This window comes from Python bivittatus, unplaced genomic scaffold, assembly GCF_059951505.1.
Source record: "Python bivittatus isolate LINGU-HERP-01145 unplaced genomic scaffold, Pbiv_v1 ctg000590_np1212, whole genome shotgun sequence".
In the NCBI taxonomy this organism is placed as follows: domain Eukaryota; kingdom Metazoa; phylum Chordata; class Lepidosauria; order Squamata; family Pythonidae; genus Python; species Python bivittatus.
This window is the reverse complement of record NW_028277086.1, coordinates 32,166,987-32,183,978: the sequence shown is the minus strand read 5'-3', so window position 1 is coordinate 32,183,978 and position 16,992 is coordinate 32,166,987. Positions and strand designations below refer to the sequence as shown.

At 37.9% G+C, this 16,992-nt stretch overlaps 1 protein-coding gene across 1 annotated transcript; it reads right to left on the bottom strand.

Moving 5' to 3' along the window:
• Positions 1 to 9,233: 9,233 nt before the first annotated feature.
• Positions 9,234 to 15,478, bottom strand: MSC (musculin). Its single transcript, XM_088148702.1, has 2 exons — positions 14,076 to 15,478; positions 9,234 to 10,276 (listed from the first exon to the last, which is right to left on the bottom strand). Exons 1-2 carry the CDS (start codon positions 14,625 to 14,627, stop codon positions 10,190 to 10,192), a joined length of 639 nt encoding a protein of 212 aa, XP_088004828.1. The 5' UTR covers positions 14,628 to 15,478; the 3' UTR covers positions 9,234 to 10,189.
• Between the last annotated feature and the right edge of the window lie 1,514 nt (positions 15,479 to 16,992).

The window sequence follows — 16,992 nt, the reverse complement described above, 5'->3', positions numbered from 1 at the left end:
CTATCTCACCTAGTCTGCCCATCCCACAAAATCTGGCAGAGTGAGCATGCTCCAAATCCCCTCTACAAAACAATGACGGGGTTCAGGAACCATACCTTCTCTTGTCATGGTTCTTGCCCTCTAGAATGCTTAATCCCCAAGGTCAGATTGCCCTGACTCTACTGGCTTCCACAAGGCCTTGAAGGTCTGACATTTCCCTGGCATTGGACCAGGGTGGTGGATTAGTCTGCCTACAGTGCTAGATATGGAATGATTATGGACTGGCCCTGGTTATGTCATTATTTTTGTTGGTATTTGTATTTGGTTTTAGTCTTCTGTTAGCTGCCCAGAGTTACAACTGGTAAGTTGGGCAGCCATATCAATTGACTAAATTAAGTAGTTAATTGTTTTTCTTGTATGCTGGTCTGAATTGCTCTTTTAGGGATACTCCCTGGGTATTATGTACTAGCAGGGTCTGGTGATCAAGTCTGCCTACATAAATTACAAAGCTGACAGGAAATAGTGAAATATAATGGGTCTCTCCTATTTGCCCAGGCCTTATTACCAGAACAGTGAAGAGAGCCCACCCAAGAAGAGTGCTATCGCTACAGCTAGAGACCATTTCGGTATCTTGGTTTTCATCTGGCCAGGGATGGGGACTTGAGTCAATGATTTCTTTTTCTTTTTTTCTTTGTAATGAATCCAAAGTGCACGTGACAGAGGAAACTGAAGGTAGGAAGTCAGTTTATTCTGAATACTATGACAGATGAGAAATAAAGGTCTAGTCATATACACTAGAAAAATGTATTAAGTTAGAAATGCAGCCAAAGCCTTCTGTTTGGAAATATGCATAGGCAATGGGGACCATACTGAATATTTTACTTGCATTAGTTAAATTGTTTTTTTTTTTAATATCACATAGAGGTATTTGTATTAGAATACATTTTGCATTAAAAGAACGTGTCTTTAAAAAAAATCATAATTTGAAAGTTGTAAGGCATTAGTTCATCTCTTATAAGATGAATAATGTAAATCAGTTTTAGATTTATGTGAATTACAAGGTAAATTAATAGTCTTTCCATAGATCTAGTAGTTATAAATGCATTAGTAGGTTAAGACTGCCCTCTGTTGTGCAAAAGAAGGAATGCACCAAGTGTAAACTCAAGTTTTGCATTAACAAATCAGTTAAAGAAATGATGGCAAGAAAAATTAAGTTCTGTGAATATATACATATAGTACATAGTTATTTGAACAGTTAAAAAAACACACACAGTACTAAAATTTAAGAACAGTTACTTGTATAATCACTGCTCTGAAATATATTTTACCTAAGCAGGATTTGAAGTATATTTTACCAGGTAGCAACCCCTATGATACTATCTTATTCAACAGATGTCATCTTCAATCTAAGTAAGACATAATATTGTAAAAACTGGAAAATAAAGTCAGAAATAAGCAATTTCCCTTTTTCTTTTTTTGCGTTAATTTAATTTTACAATTTAGAAGCCACCCAGCTTCAGAAGAGTCTGGGTAGCCTAAACTTTTAAAAACCAAGAAGCAATAATAAAAGTATCGATGGTAGATGTCCAGAAGAAAACAATCCATAACAGATAAAGAAAATCCAACAGAGGCTTGACACCCACTTTACCCCAAAGCCTGGGAAAATAGTCAGGATCATCACTGTGGGAGCCCTATGGACCGCTGGGGGATGCTGTTCCAGAGGGCAGGTTCTGTGTCAGAGAAGGCATACTTCCTAGGTCCATAGCTTGGCCCTCTTGTGATATTAGTCTTATTTTTTAGTCCAGAAATAAATGTCATGGATATTTCCTTCATCTGTTCCAATCATATACCAATTTAACTTCTGTTAGAATTCTTAAAATCCCATTCTCTCACTCCTCTATTTCCTGAATACATTTCAATAAATTCATTTGCCCTGCCCCTTGATAAAATTATCAACTCTAATGCAGCACCACAAAACCTAGGTGCTCACAAGTTAAAATCATCCACAGTCTGTGTGAATGGATGAAACAGTCAATCTGCACTTTCTCACACTTTGTTAAATAAATCAGGTTCTTTCTTTCCTGTTTTCCTACTTTCAAAAAAATAAACAAATAAAACTAGTGACAAAATGTTCAGCAGCTCCCAGGAGCATAAAATACCAGTTAAGAGACCTCAGTGAAGAGAGTAGACTGGCAGGAAACAAAACTTTGGATACTTCCAAAATACTCTACGGGGCCTTTTTCCCTACTAAAATAACAACAGAATGTTGCCTATGCACAACTCTGAAACTAACTGAAGCCTTATATAGGTCACTGTGATGGAATGGAATTATGAAGGCCAGGCTCAGGGAGATAAGCATTTTCTTAGCTCCCCAGAAGAGTGTGGGAGGAAAAGAGGATGAGACTGGCATCTCTCTGAGGAATTCACACTGTTGTGGCTGGCTGACTTTGGGATCTAGGGTTTCAGTCTGGGAAGATTCTTGCTAGAGGTTGTAACTAATAAACATAACTGGACTGAATTTGCACTGTCTCTTGGAGTTCCTTGGGCTAGGTCTGACAGTCACCAAGAACTGCACTGCAGTCCTTTATCCTCTCTGAACTTTATCCTCTCTGAAGAATTGTTTGAACTGCTTGATTCTGTACATTTGGCAAGATGGAGGTTCTATTGGAGCTTCATTTTCTAAGTATGAAGACGATGGCTTGGAGGTTCCTGCAAATGGGATCTATCTTACTTTGAGGACTCCTCATCTATGTCTGCTGTTGCAAATTCTAAGGACTGAAAGTCCTAATCAAAATATATTGTTGTACCAGCATTTGGTCAGACATCAACTCTTAAATGCCTATATAATGTGAGCAGAAAAGCCAACACTGTAATATGCTTTTCAGCAGGCATGACTCTGAGGAAACTTTAATAAAGCTTTTTGGAGCTCTGGCATAATTAATAAATTTAAGTTCTTTTAAGTTTTAATATTACAAGGTTACTCATCTATTTCCACATCCTGGTCTACAAAGGAAGGAAACAGCAAACTCTATACTGAAGAAAATGTAGACAGAAACCCTGTTTTAGGTGTTAATCTCAAAATATGGAGAGCTTCGAAGTGGATAGTAAATAGAATCATACGGCAACCCAGGCCCCTAAACTCTCTGGCCTCCATACATTCACCTGCAAGGTCTGAAGGAGAGCGGTACCCACATTGCTTAAACTCAGGTACAGCTCTCTACATACTACAGGGACGTAATAAAGAGTAGATACTTTCATAAGTACAACTCTGCATTAGATTGCTTGCTTTTCAGGTATACCATGTTTGGACTGCAAAAATCCATATGAGCGCTACTGTACATGGCAGCACGGATGCAAAAACTTCTCTTTGCTATATTACCCCTAGAGTTTGTGGAGAAAGGGATGTTGATTATCTGTTTTCAGTGCATAAGTGGAGGAATATAGGTATATATAGGTGTAATAAAAGCTACAATTAACCCATAATTAGGAGATATTTCATTCCAAATATCACCAGTAGTATAGGAGCTATGATCAAGCAATGTGTGTAAATGTGCATGGAGTGAGCCCCATTAAAATCAGGGACTTTCCAATCATGTAAACAGATGGAGAATGAGGTGGTTTTGAGCTACTATTAGCAAGTCAGTCCACTGGAAATTAATAAAGCTTGTTTCTGAACAAGTAGTCATGAAGGAATAAGGATAGATCGTGACTGAGTGTATAGGAGGGAAATATTTATTGAAATGTCTCAATTTGACTTTGATTTCAGATTTTGGGGAATGTAAGCTCCCCCCCCCCCCCTTAGCAAATACAAATGTCCTCCCAAATTTCTGTTTACTGAAATGTCTTCCTAACTCCTACCTGATTATTTTTCCATTCTAAAAATGTATAAATGTAAGTGGCATTTTGATACAGTGCCAAATCTCATCAAAATCCACAAATCTTCTCCACTTCAAAGGAGGAGAAAGAATTGTGGCTGCTCACTTTTCTTGGACATGTTATAGATATAGTTGTTGCATCACACAATGCTAGAATCAAATTTGGGCTGTATTTCTCTTACCTCTTCATACTGAAAAGGTCTTGGATTGTCAGAGAAGAGGGAGAACTTTATTATTGTATTACTCCTTTATTTCAAAGTAACCTATATGACTCTCTGAGAGGTTTAGATGCATCTTACACATTTTTCCTACATTCATTCAGAGATTTTTATTCAGTGTACCAGGCTGAATGCAAATAACTGTGCCCACTAAATTATGGTGTGGATCACTAATAGGTTGGACCCCCAGCTACTCAAGGGATTCTCAATTTATTAAAGGGTCATACTTTTTTATGGAACAGCTAAGTCTGAACCTCTGAAAAACATGGCTGTAAGAAGAATACTTTTCATTCACTATCTCTGATCTACGGTCATTCAAACAGTCTTGATTATGTTGGGAATTGGGTTAAACTGACTCAGACACATTTGGCAGCAAATATTGTCTGTTCAAGGTCTATGTACATATGTTTTTCACATTTTAAGTTTGAGTAAACAATAACATTTTGCCAGTATATATACTGAATGGAAAAATTTTGAATACAGTTAGCTATCAAGCCCAATCATTTCCACTCATGTCTGAAAGAGTGACATTTATCCTACTAATAGCTTTTTGTTAATTGGTTCGAGCAATTAAGATGATTTAAAAAAAAATAAAATTGAAATTTAGTAACAGTTAAACAAGTATTATGCACTGATACACCAGAGGGCAGTCTTGATTCATGATATCTACTGCTATTCACTCTTAATAGGTGATTTTAATCTGGTTTTGGGACAGTAGCCATCAAGAAACAAAAGTACAGTTGAATGCACTAAAGGGCATTATTTATCTTTATCCCACATTGCTTTCAATTAAATCATGATTTTGTACATGGTTCTCTTCTCTATTTGGTGGTGGTTTATTATTCACATAACTGTGAACTGGAATTCTGTGAATTACACAGAAAGATGGGACTTTACCAGTATCATCCAGGGAACTTCCTTGATGTATAACATTTGAACTTTCTCTGGACTACTCCCATTTTTTAAAACAGTACCATGATAAAAGTCCTACACAAACATGAAATGAGTTCTAATTTTAATTGCTTTACTGGTAATTTTGCTCACTGGTTTTATCAGCATTGTGGATGCCACTTCGGTTTTTGAATTTTTCAATATGTACAAAAGAAACATCCCAGTATTGCCTGGGTTGAAACTTCTTTCTGCTGCTGGTTTAATTAAGCAATTGTACATAATACTCAGAGCCTCATAGTGACATAATTTATAACATACATCTGGAATATCTAAATTCTAGTGTAAATGCCCCACCTCAAATACTCGGAATAAAATGGGAGGATATAAATCAAATAAATAATAGTTTCTCTACCAAATATGATCTGAAGACCATAACAAATATAAAAACCAGAAGACTATCAAAATGTCTTAGCAAAAAATAAAATGAGGAACTACAGTTGGTTTTATGATTTCTTGTCTTACACAATGTTAATATAATTGATCTTCAAACAAATTAAGAATAAAGGACAATGCTAACCATTTCCAGAGACTAAAACATTTAGTTTTGAATATGAAAACTAGTCTTGCTAACTTACAATATAAGCAATATATATTACAGGTTTTTTTTATCTCTATAACTAAAGATGAAATAATGTATATAAATTATATTAAGAGTTATTTTGCACAGGAAAGTAGATTCTAAAGATAAAACATGTTCAGACAGCTCAAAACTTTCATTTTTCATAACACACTAACAGCCGGCCAGAAGGTTGCTGCTTGGAGTCGTGCCAGTAGAATGGGCTATTGAGGCTGAATCCAACCCAGTGCTCTGGATAGGAATCCAGGGGTCAACAGGGGTCTGCTTTGGCCCTGCTTGAATACATTACAGAGAGTTCATTTCCTAGAAACCAGTTCCACCAATGATCAATTGGACATACTTATTATTTGATGATCTATATTCTGGAGATGAGGGTTACTATAAGCCCATTCAGTTTTGTCTTCTCAAGGCTAAACACAGCCATTTTCTTCAATCATGTTTCATAAGACTTAGCTTCAGTTCCTAAAATCTGTTAAAGAAATCTCCTTGAGTTACAGAAAATGAATGTGTGTGTTCCTCTTGTTGCCTTTGTGAACAAAGTAATTTTGTAACATAGCCATGTAAAATACTGTACTCTGCATTAAATTAATTCAGAAATATATTGTATTATTGGTACCTAATGTGATGTGTAAAAGGGGTATCTTTAAATACCTTTGGTCAAGACAAATCTCAAGTCACCATCATTGCAAACAATTCAAACAATGTAATTCCTCTGGAAAGAACAAGTGACAAAAAGACAAAATATAGATGGTGCTATCAGATCTGGGTTGCAAAAATAATCACTAAATGGCAATAAGAGGTACAGAAAACATTTTTTGCTGCCATCTATTGGTTGTCTGGATTTTTTTTTAGCCCAGATCTGGCAGCCCTCGACAATGAACATCTTTGAAATTAAGCAGTTGAGTTTTAAAATAAGTTTGTTCATGGAAGCAAGTTTCTCATCTCCCTCTTCCTTAAAAAGATATTTGAATCCATAAAAACACTCTCATGGAAACGAAAATTCTTCTTGGGTCATGTGATACTGCGAGAAATTTGCCTTCCATAAAATACTCTAAGTTAGTTTACCTTTCATTTTTTAAATTATTTTCGTCTTTTGAAATAGTTCCAAATTCCATCCTACATTGTTCCAATCAAGCCTATAATCCTCTAAGGAGGATTTTGGTGTATTCATATGGTTGTAGGGAGGGTGGGTTGGAAAACATTCTTTTTGTGAATTTAAATTATTCAAGATATAAACATGTGAGTTACTGGTCATATGGCATTTTATAAATACAGTGTGTTTTTCACATATAGGAATACCTGCAAGTTTCTGCATACTATATCAAGTCTATAGTATTAGTGGAAATAAACATTTTTGTCTTAATTCTGTTTTCTTACTGAACTCATATTCAAGCCCAGTGTTTCTGATTTTGACTACTTTGTTCAAAACAAATTGATTGTGTAGTGCTGTGCTGGTCAATGACCAAAACAAGGATTTGATTGATTGATATATCAAGATTGCACACTTAAGTATCCATACTTGAAAGAAAGTGTCAGAAATTCTCAGCAAATATACATGGGATTGATATATTAGAATATTATTCCTCACTAAATACAAAGGGGCTGAATATGTTGTGGTTATAGAATGCATGAGATCCACAGTAACTCAAGCTACAACTGCTTTATGATGATAGGTAGGCTATTAAAGGATACATATATGTTATTACTAGGAACCACATATGGACCAGGTTAACAGACTTCTATCCAGCCTGCCCTAGTTCCCATGATCTTGGGACATTTATCTACAGCAAATTGTTGAAAAAGTTACTCTTAAAAAAAAAGAGTACTTATAATTCTACGAAGTGCAGTTCTTCCCCCACCCCCCAAAAGGGAAAAGCTATTTAAACAAATTAAATGTTTTTAATACATTAATTAACATAAGCAAAGGTTTGAATAATTGTTTTCCATCCTCCATCCTCCTCCTTCTCACTTGAACTTATTAGGCATGTCAAAACTTCTATTTGCTCCATTATTTATGATTTAAACTGTTTCATTCTCTAACTTCTTTTTCCAATCACCAAGACTCACTAATCAGTTACATGAGGGCTCAGGCCAAGGAAATAGCAAAAGTGCATGAGTAAGCTTATTATATAATTTTTTTTTGGGGGGGGGTGTTTTTCTCCCTTTGAGTCATTGTTGACTCCTGGCTTCAGCCTGGATAAATCCCTACAGCTTCCTTGGCAAGATTTCAGAAGTGATTTGCCATTGCCTTCTAGCTAGGGCTGAGAGAGAGTGACTGGCCCAAGTCACCCAGCTAGCTTCATGCTGAAGATAGGACTAGAACTCCTGTTTGCCCGGTTTCTAGCCTGCTGCCTTAACTACTACACCAAACTGGCTTTCTTACTGTACAGTAGCCAAACAAAATTATTGAATCTATTTTATACTGAAAAGTTTCCTTTATCTTAAAGGAAAAACAGTAACTACATTTGGCAATTTTAATATTTTTCAGTGGAGGCAAAGAACCATCAAATCTTACATTGTTCAACTTTTAAATGCATTTTTCACCATCTTTTACCACATAATGTGAACTCTATTGGACAATCTATGTATTATAATACTATTACATTAATTTAACTAATGTAACCTTCTCTTGTTTAGCAACTACAAGGAACAACTTCTCTTAGAGATCCACTGTTCAGTGGATAAAATCAGTGAATACTAGGATTATCACAACAGAGTCGCTAGAAGTCGGACAGCATATGAATTTAATTAACTATAATTACAACTGAGCTGCAAAAACTGGATAACCTCTAGATGTGAGCAAAGCATATATGCTCTATCTTTTCTCCCATGTAGTGTTTTTCTGTGTTTTTTGTACCTCAAATCTGATAGCTGTAGTGAATACAAGAAAAATATTTTATGTGATCTTGCCATCTATGAAATGCCTCCCATGCCAAGCTCCCCTGTCACCTACATTATATTCCTTGGTACTTTCTGAAAAAATTATTTCACTCAGTCTTCACAGCCTTTAAAGTAAAGTTGGAACTTCAAAATCCTTTGAAATGTTAAGACATACTAGCTTAATCCCTGTCGTATTTTATGCTGTAATTGAACCTCTATTATTCATCCTGTAACTTAAACCACAAAAGACAATTTATTTATTCCTGTGGAAACACAGGAACCTGTGGTCCCCAGATTGCTGAACTGCAGTTCCCAACATCTCTTACTATTGTTCATACTGCCTGCAAGAGGAATCCCACCACATTTAGAAGGCCAGAAATTCCCATCACCTATCATAAAAAATGGCTTCTGGAAAAAAATGGTGCTTACGAATGCAATATATTATTTACTTGTTTGTTTCTTCATGTATTGATTTTGTATGCTGCTGAATACATTCAAATTCAGTGTCTTACAGCAAAAAAAAAAAAGTGTGCAAAATTTCCTTTCTCATACAATAAGGTTAATTTTGCTGTCAAGAAAAATCCTGTATATTGCATGAAGCACCACTCCAGAGTGCTCTCTACTCCCTGCTTATCTATGAGAGCTGTCATTAAGAGAGAGACAGAGAGAGACAGAGAACTCTATGCCCCAGCTGTAAACAGATCCAGAGAAATAGTCATGTATAAATATAAACTTTAAAAGGGATTGAATTCTACTTTAGTGGTTTTTCAATTATTTTTAACAAGCTATTACAACTCAAAATATTATTGGAATAAAGGTTTTAATATAATGTATAAAAATATAATTATTTACATTTGAAATATGGACTGCAACATTTGCAAATAGAACAGTATAAAGGTTAACATTCCATAGGACTGGAAAAGCTTGAAAGAAAACATTTGTGGTATAAAAGGACAACTTCTTACATAACTTCCGCAGACTGAAATAAAGAAGCTTCTTGTTTCAGGTTAAGGCAACCTTACACATCCTTCTCTGTACTACGGTAAAGAATTAGTTGTCTCAGTTCAACAAGAATATGCCTATGACTTCAATCCATGACCTACTAAATGCCTCGCAAATTTAGTTCCCAATAACATTTATAGAAATACAGGTATATGCTTGCCTTAAACACAAGTAATCTGATTTGATGCTTTCGTGAAACAGGCTGTGAAGGATACAATCTTTTTGTCTTTGATTTTAAAAAGAAACTGTCTAAGGTGACAGAAGTAGTCTTACTATTGCATAGCTGCCAAGAACATAAGATCAAATATATTATAAATTTACATTAAGGACTAGTCTAGAACACTATTTTCCTTTGGTATACAAATAACACTGATTGGGATTACTTCATACAACCTATCCTTTGGTTCATGCTATTAATTTTAATAGATATCCTCCTGTATGTCTTCTGTTAGTCAAAAAGTTTTAGAACAGTTCTTTAGAAAATGATGCAAAAAATGCCTAGGCTTTTTAAACCCACCACTTTATCTGAATTTTAGTGAACTATCTTTCCTACTTCATACTATATTTTAAGTGCAGTTTCCTTCCCAACTGAACAAGCAGAGGATTTAAACACACAATGTAGTTGTTTTTCATTGTTCCAGCTGTTTTGGTCTGTAGAAGTCAATGTAGTTGGTAAACATATCTAGCAAAAGCACTGTTTACTTTAACTAAGCTGTCGTTCCGCATAATCTGTTGGCTGTTGAGACCTCTTTGGTGTCAGATTCTGGTCTTCCTGAAACCACAAATGGCCAAGTCTGTGAATTAAAATAGGTTTCTGTGTTAGAAAGAAGCATGACATTTTACAAAGACCAATTTGCTGCAACATAGTTTCCACCCATATTTAGCAAAACAACTTTCCGTACAAAAACAGAAATGGTTTCTTGATTAAAAATCACATGCAATAAACTGGAATTTATTAAAGATCCCCTCATTACACTTTTCTTGCTATATAGCGTTAACAGCATTAAACAACATGCTAATATAATGTGTTTTGTTACAACTTTCATCAGAACTCTATAGCAGTGTTTCTCAACCTTGGCAACTTTAAGATGTGTGGATTTCAACTCCCAGAATTCCCCAGCCAGTTGAAGTCCACACATCTTAGAGTTGTCAAGGTTGAGAAACACTGCACTATAGGGACAACAAAGCAAAGAGTCTCAAAAAAAAAAATTTTGCTCAAGCCAATATGTAGCTAACATATTTGTTCCTTTATATCAGCTGATTCAGTCTTTGAAACAAGCTTTTGCTGCAAATTATTGTTATTTTAACCCAAATATATACATTTTTGTGGCTGAAACACTGCCATAGATCTGCAATATGGATACTACATGGTCCATATTCTACATGAATAAACTACTTATGTAAGCAAGCTTTGTGGAAAAGGGAAGTGTAACAGCTCCTACAGTTCCTATATACTTAAAGCAATAACAGAGTTTAATTTCTAGCATATGTGTGAGAGAAATATGTATGCCATTGATTTGTACACAAAGTAGTATGTACAATAATGACAAAAGCACAATTTTATAATAGGAATGATAATAGGAATGATTACATACTGGTTTTTAATTATTATACAAACAATAATTATATGCTTATTATTTTATGTTTTTATTTTATGTTTATTTGTTTATCTATTTATTTTTAAAATGTATACGGCCCGTACTATATAAAATAATCCTAGGCGGCTAACAACCAAATATACAAATAACAAAAAAAAAATGAAATTAAAAGTTCGTACATGCCACCAGATGCCATAACACTCCATCTCAAGAACACAAATGCTCTCATCCTGGCCCAATACCTGAGAGAAAAGCCAGGTCTTAACTGCCTTCAAGAAAAGAAAGAGGGTAGGGGTCCTCCATATCTTGGGAGTGGGGAGCCTATTCCATAGGGTAGGCACTGCTATGGACAAGCCTGTTTCCTAGGTCCCACCAGATGCGTTTCACATCATTTAGTAGAGGGGACCTGGAGTGCATCCACTCTGTTAAGTTAGAACATTCCTTAGTATATCAAGACATTTTCTCATTCTATAAATTTGCTGTATAAATTACTTTAATTTCCACAGAACAGTTTCAAGAAGCTTCTCCAATTCAAACTTTTCCAGAATGCCAGCCCTTTATTTCTTCTATAAAGAAATAAAATTTTCATTATAATATACACTAATGTGGTGAAATGGGTTGCAGGTGAGAAACCAGATTAAATAATTAAGTGGGAAGCTTTCTAAATAAGATTGCTTCAGCAGAAGCTAATTTGTGTGGACTAAGCCACTTCAAGGAGAGCCAGGAAATGAATACTGTATAAGCTTTGGTTTGCCTGCAGTTGTCATGGTTATTGTGAGAAATTTACAGAATGAATATACATAGTCAAGCCTGTCATGCAAGTTAATAAATCTATCAATTTTTAGATAATTTACAAGTGTATCATAGCACAATTTAAATTAGGCATTTGCCCAATAATGTCTCTTCTAGAATAGTGCCTATTGATTTTTTTTTAAGAAGGCATTACAGTATTAAATGTGTTCCCCTTTCTTCAAAGAGGTTTAATGTTTTCGCTTTTATTAGTTGATGAAATACTGCAGCCACAAAATCTTTATTAGACATATTTCTAGTACCTTCTGCTGTTTGTCATAATCCACACCTGCACTGCTGAAAAACTGCTGCAATCAGTATGAACATATGCACATAAACATAGCTGTTACATGGATAGATATGTTTTTGGAACCAAATCTACAGTATGTGAAGATGTTAACCAGTTCTCTTTGGAATGTGCTAAATGCAGCTCTATGTGATTGGAGGTGCTTAGGGGAGGCCACCTTTATCTCCTATAACTATAGATGGGCCAAATCCCATATAGATTTGGAAAACCTGGTAATTTTCAGAAATAGATCTCTGTCATGAAAGTAAGAGTTCACTTTCATTATTCCTAAACTTGAGCTAGCAGTGTAATAGATTATAATGGCTTTACATTCTTTTAGCCTAGAAAATAATCTGTTGTGTGCATTTGGAACTTGAAGATGTTAATAGATCTTGGATTGCAAATGGAAATCTCGCTGAAAACAGCAAGAGAAATGACCAAAAAAAAAAAAAAAAAGGTATTGTAAAATATATCATTTTTACAATACCTTTTAATTGTTTAGCCACAATTAGGTACAGTCCTAATTGCATCTTATCTCAAAAAACGATAAGAGTTGAAAAATATATGGCAGCAATTAAAATGATTAAACATTTGAAGCAATTTCCCTATGAGTAATAATTAGAAAGAACTAGACTTTGCAGTTTAGAAACTAATGAAAACCAAAATGAATAATTTTTCATATTCATTTTGCATAAACAATAGGTTACCCCCCCCCAAATAAACAAGATGGTCCTCCCCTTCCTATATTACAGCCACACAGTAAACAATAGCAGAGCTAGGACATGCAAAATTAGGCCTTCATTCCAAGGCATTGTTTATAGAATTTGTTGCCATGTTATATAGTGAGTACATTTAAACAAATGGCAATTTTAACAAATCAGATTTCATTTTATGTTCCATTTGTGAGAATATTGTCTTGGCCTTTGGAAGAAGAGAAAACTAAACTAGATGAATGTTGATCATCTCATCCAGTAAGGCAGTTAGTTTTTTTTTTTTAGATGCAGACTGAGCAGCCTCAGATCCTTACATTTGATTCTTCAAGAGATTTATTTTCTCCCAGTCAGTTGCTCTATGAACAAAAGCTACAGCCACTTAAAAAGCTGAGGGAGAATTCTTCAAGCATGGAGGGATCCAAAGAGAATTCTTAATAACACATTTTTAAAAGGTCTTTGAAACTTCCCTCCAGATGATGTCAAATCCAATTAAGAGCTCTCCAGATATGCTTGACTACACTTCCTATCATTCTCAGTCCTTAGAGTGGCAGTCTGTTAAGGCTTTTAAAAAGTATCATTATCTTTGAATACACAGTTAAAGTGCCTTTTGGTACATGCAATCACCCTGAGCAATTCCCATGCTTGTAACACAAGGTGTGTTAATAACGCTCATGAATACAGACAATCCAAAATATACAAAAGATAAAACCAGTGGTGTGTGTGTGACCACAAAGCAGTGCTTTATTGAGGGTTTAGGGAGCCAAGTCCATTCCCTGATTCGCCTTGCTATTTGCTCATGTTTGGGCAAAAGTAGGATTAATATTTCTAAGGAGGAAGGAGCCAGAGAGGCAAACGCATACACAGCACTGCCCTCCCAAATTTCAGCTCCCTTGTTGACTGATGAAAGCGATCAGAAGAGGAAAGCATTACTCCCACTACAGAGACACCCCTCTTAGCCTGTCTCATTCTACTGTCTCCTACAATATCCCTATCCACAGTACTATTAACTTTAAGAGGTGCCTATTTGTACAGTATAAAGATAAATACGCTGAGACGTGCCAACCTAGATATCATGTCCTGTCCTGTCCCAGAACTGCAGAAACACTCAGCCCATGTTCAGAGGCACGTGAAGCGGACTTGCAGTCAAGTTCTCACAGGCTGCGCCCGGCTTCCGATATTCCTCGGAACGGGTTCCGACCTTACTCACCAGGTTGACAGGATGCACGTAGCCCTTCTCGTAGCAGTCTTCCTGCAGCAGCTGCCGGAGGTGGGCGATGTAGCTGGAGGCCAGGCGCAACGTATCCAGCTTGGAGAGCTTGGTGTCCGGAGGCACCCAGGGCAGGCTGGTTTTCAGGCGCGAGAAGGCTTTGCTCAGCACGCGCATGCGGGCTCGCTCGCGCGCGTTGGCCGCGTTGCGCTGCGACTGCTTGCCTTCCGGGGTCGCGGCCGCCGCGCCCCGGCCCGCCGCCGGGGGCCTTTTAACTCCGCCGCCTTCCCCGGAGGCTCCCTTCGTGCGTTTCTTTTTGCTCGCCACAGCCTCCTCGTCTTCCTCGTCCTCCTCGTCGTCCTCGTCCTCCTCCTCGTCTTCCTCCTCTTCTTCCTCTTCCGCAGCGGAGGAAGAATTATCCACCGAAGGGCACGCTTCACCTCGGGGACGCCGCTTGGAGCGGGGCGGCGCCCGGTATTCCAGCTGCAGCTCCCGCAGGTCCATCTGGGGCTCCGGCAGCTCCTCGGAGCCACTCAGGGAGCCTCTAGGCATGGCCCAGCCCCCGGACGCCAAAGACGGGCGCCAGCCAGAAGGCGGCCGCCCTCGCCCTTCCTAAGAGGAGCTCCACGACGGCTCGCGGGAGCTCTGTGAGTGGCGGGGGGATATATACATGCCAGGGAGAGTGGGGCAAACCATCTGCGCGGGGCAAGGGGGGCAAAAATGAGCACCCCTCGTAGGCGCGCAGCGAGGGCAAGCCGTCCCTTCGCCTCTCTTTGGATCTGCCCGAGCCCGTCGGGATCCGGGGAGAGCGCGCTAAAAAAGAGGAGGGGGAGGGAGAGGAGGGGGAGGAGGAGGCTGGAAAGCGCCCAAAGTCCCTCACTGAAAAAGCCTCCGCCTCAGCCGCGGCGACTCTGGCTCTGCTCTCCCTGTGCCGTCGGGTATGGGCTTAGTGCATCTCTGGGTGCTGAAAAGGAACTCGCGATTTTCAGCACAATTCGGGGCAAAAAGCGACGATTGTGTCTACTGTTATCTGGTGCTCTCCGGTTATGCTGGGTTTCAACACCCGTCCTCCAGTAGCGGGCTTGGTTAAGGATAATGGGAGTTAAAATCCAACGAGTCCAAGAGGTTGGGGCGGGGGCGTCTGCCCACAGGCTGAGCGTCTGAAATCTAGGTTAGTGGTCCAATCTAGTGCGCGACCGGAGTGCTCCCATTAGCCAATTCAATTACATAGGAGATAATGACGCTGGAGGGCGCCGCTGGCGAGGTGATCCATCCCCAAGTTAGACGCTTGTGGTGCTACAGCCCGATCGAGAGTCCCGTCTAGTCCTGCTCTTCTGTTTCCCGCGACGTCCGATCAGACGCGCTCAGGGCGGGACGCCTCATTTCTTTCCTTTAGGCGGATTCGATTTCCTTCTCGCTGAGATCCCAAAGCTTTTCGGGATTCCAGAAACATGTGTTTGGATTGAGTTGGTGCCCCAGGTTGCAGAGCTATTCCGAGAGGTGCAGCCTTTAGCCACGTCTACTACCCGGCTGGATCTCAGGCTCGCATTGCGAATTGGAGCGGTGGGCTGATGGAAACCTACGCAGCTCCTCCTTGGAACAGAGTAAATCTGTTAAAATCAGCATGAGTTCCCTGAATTCCTTCCCATAGTGGGTGGGATCGGCTTTGGGAGAAATAATCTTAAATTTCACTGAATTAATGTAAAGTTAGAGACTTTAAAATCAAAGCCCGATTTCAAAACAAACAAACAAACAAACTGAACCTAATCTGTAGCTAAAATACATGCAGGCTAGTTTTTAAAATCAGATTTGCATCTATTATGGATATTGACAGGCTAGAAATAATCATCATCATCATCATCATCATCATCATCATCTGCCTTCACATGGTTGTGGGGCTTGCATGCCCCAAGGAGGATGAGAGCTATGTCAGAGGTTCACTGGATCAGTCATTGCCTGGGTCAACAAGGACCATGCACTGCGCTAGGTGTCCTGGTTCCTGGACATCTGGTGACAAGTGGGCTACAGGACTCAGGACTGTTGCTGAGCAACCAGGACCAGCAGCTGCAGGAGTACTGGAAGAGAAGTTGTTTACCCATCACAAATATACGAATACTGAAAACAAAGAAATAATAATAATAATAATAATAATAATAATAATAATAATAATAATAATATGTTTTAAAAGGAAAGCAGAAATTGAGTGCAAGGCAAGAAAACAATAAAATAATCATGATGGTGAGAATGCAACTGGTGAAAATGCAAGTAAATAAAAATACTTGAAATAAAGTTTAGCTATAAGTTCAATCACTTTTATTGCCATCTTCCAGATTTTGAAGAGTGCAGGTGCTGGTCCTTAAATATGTTAAATTCTATCAGAATAAGGTGGGCTTTTTGTGAAAGCCTTTAAAAACAAGAAAGTACATGCATGGAATAATGCCTGAAAGAAATCCCAAGGAAATCAGTGACATAATTAACTTTTCATAGCATACAACTCTGGTGACCTATAATTAATCTCCATTTACTTAAATGGGAACAAACACTTTTACTTCTAAATAAGACTCATTCATTTCAAAAGTGCTTTTAACAAAGATTACTTTGAGCCTGGCTTTGTTATGTACGATTCAACACAGCCAACATTTCTTAATACCTAATCTCAACTTTAAATTGTATTAAAGAATATGGGGTCCTCTGAACATGTGCAGAATTCTTTTCTTTCAGCAGCTAGTTAATGTAACACATTTGCAAGGTAAACTTGAGGCAATCCGGCTTATATTCTGAAATTAAATTTCATGGACTAAAAACTGAACCTCCAGTCCCTGCAAATCAGAAATGGCAGTTTCAGCACAATCTCGTTATGAATAAAATGCATATTTATTCATTTACTTCCATGTATTTGTAGTCTTGTTTTCCACAA

What these genes read in the sequence shown, in the direction of transcription:
- MSC (XM_088148702.1), bottom strand. Translation starts at nt 14,627, where the DNA reads ATGCCTAGAGGCTCCCTGAGTGGCTCCGAGGAGCTGCCGGAGCCCCAG. An exon ending in ACGTGCATCCTGTCAACCTG is followed by an intron (nt 10,277 to 14,075) that starts GTGAGTAAGGTC and finishes TTTAATTCACAG; the next exon opens with ACTTGGCCATTTGTGGTTTC.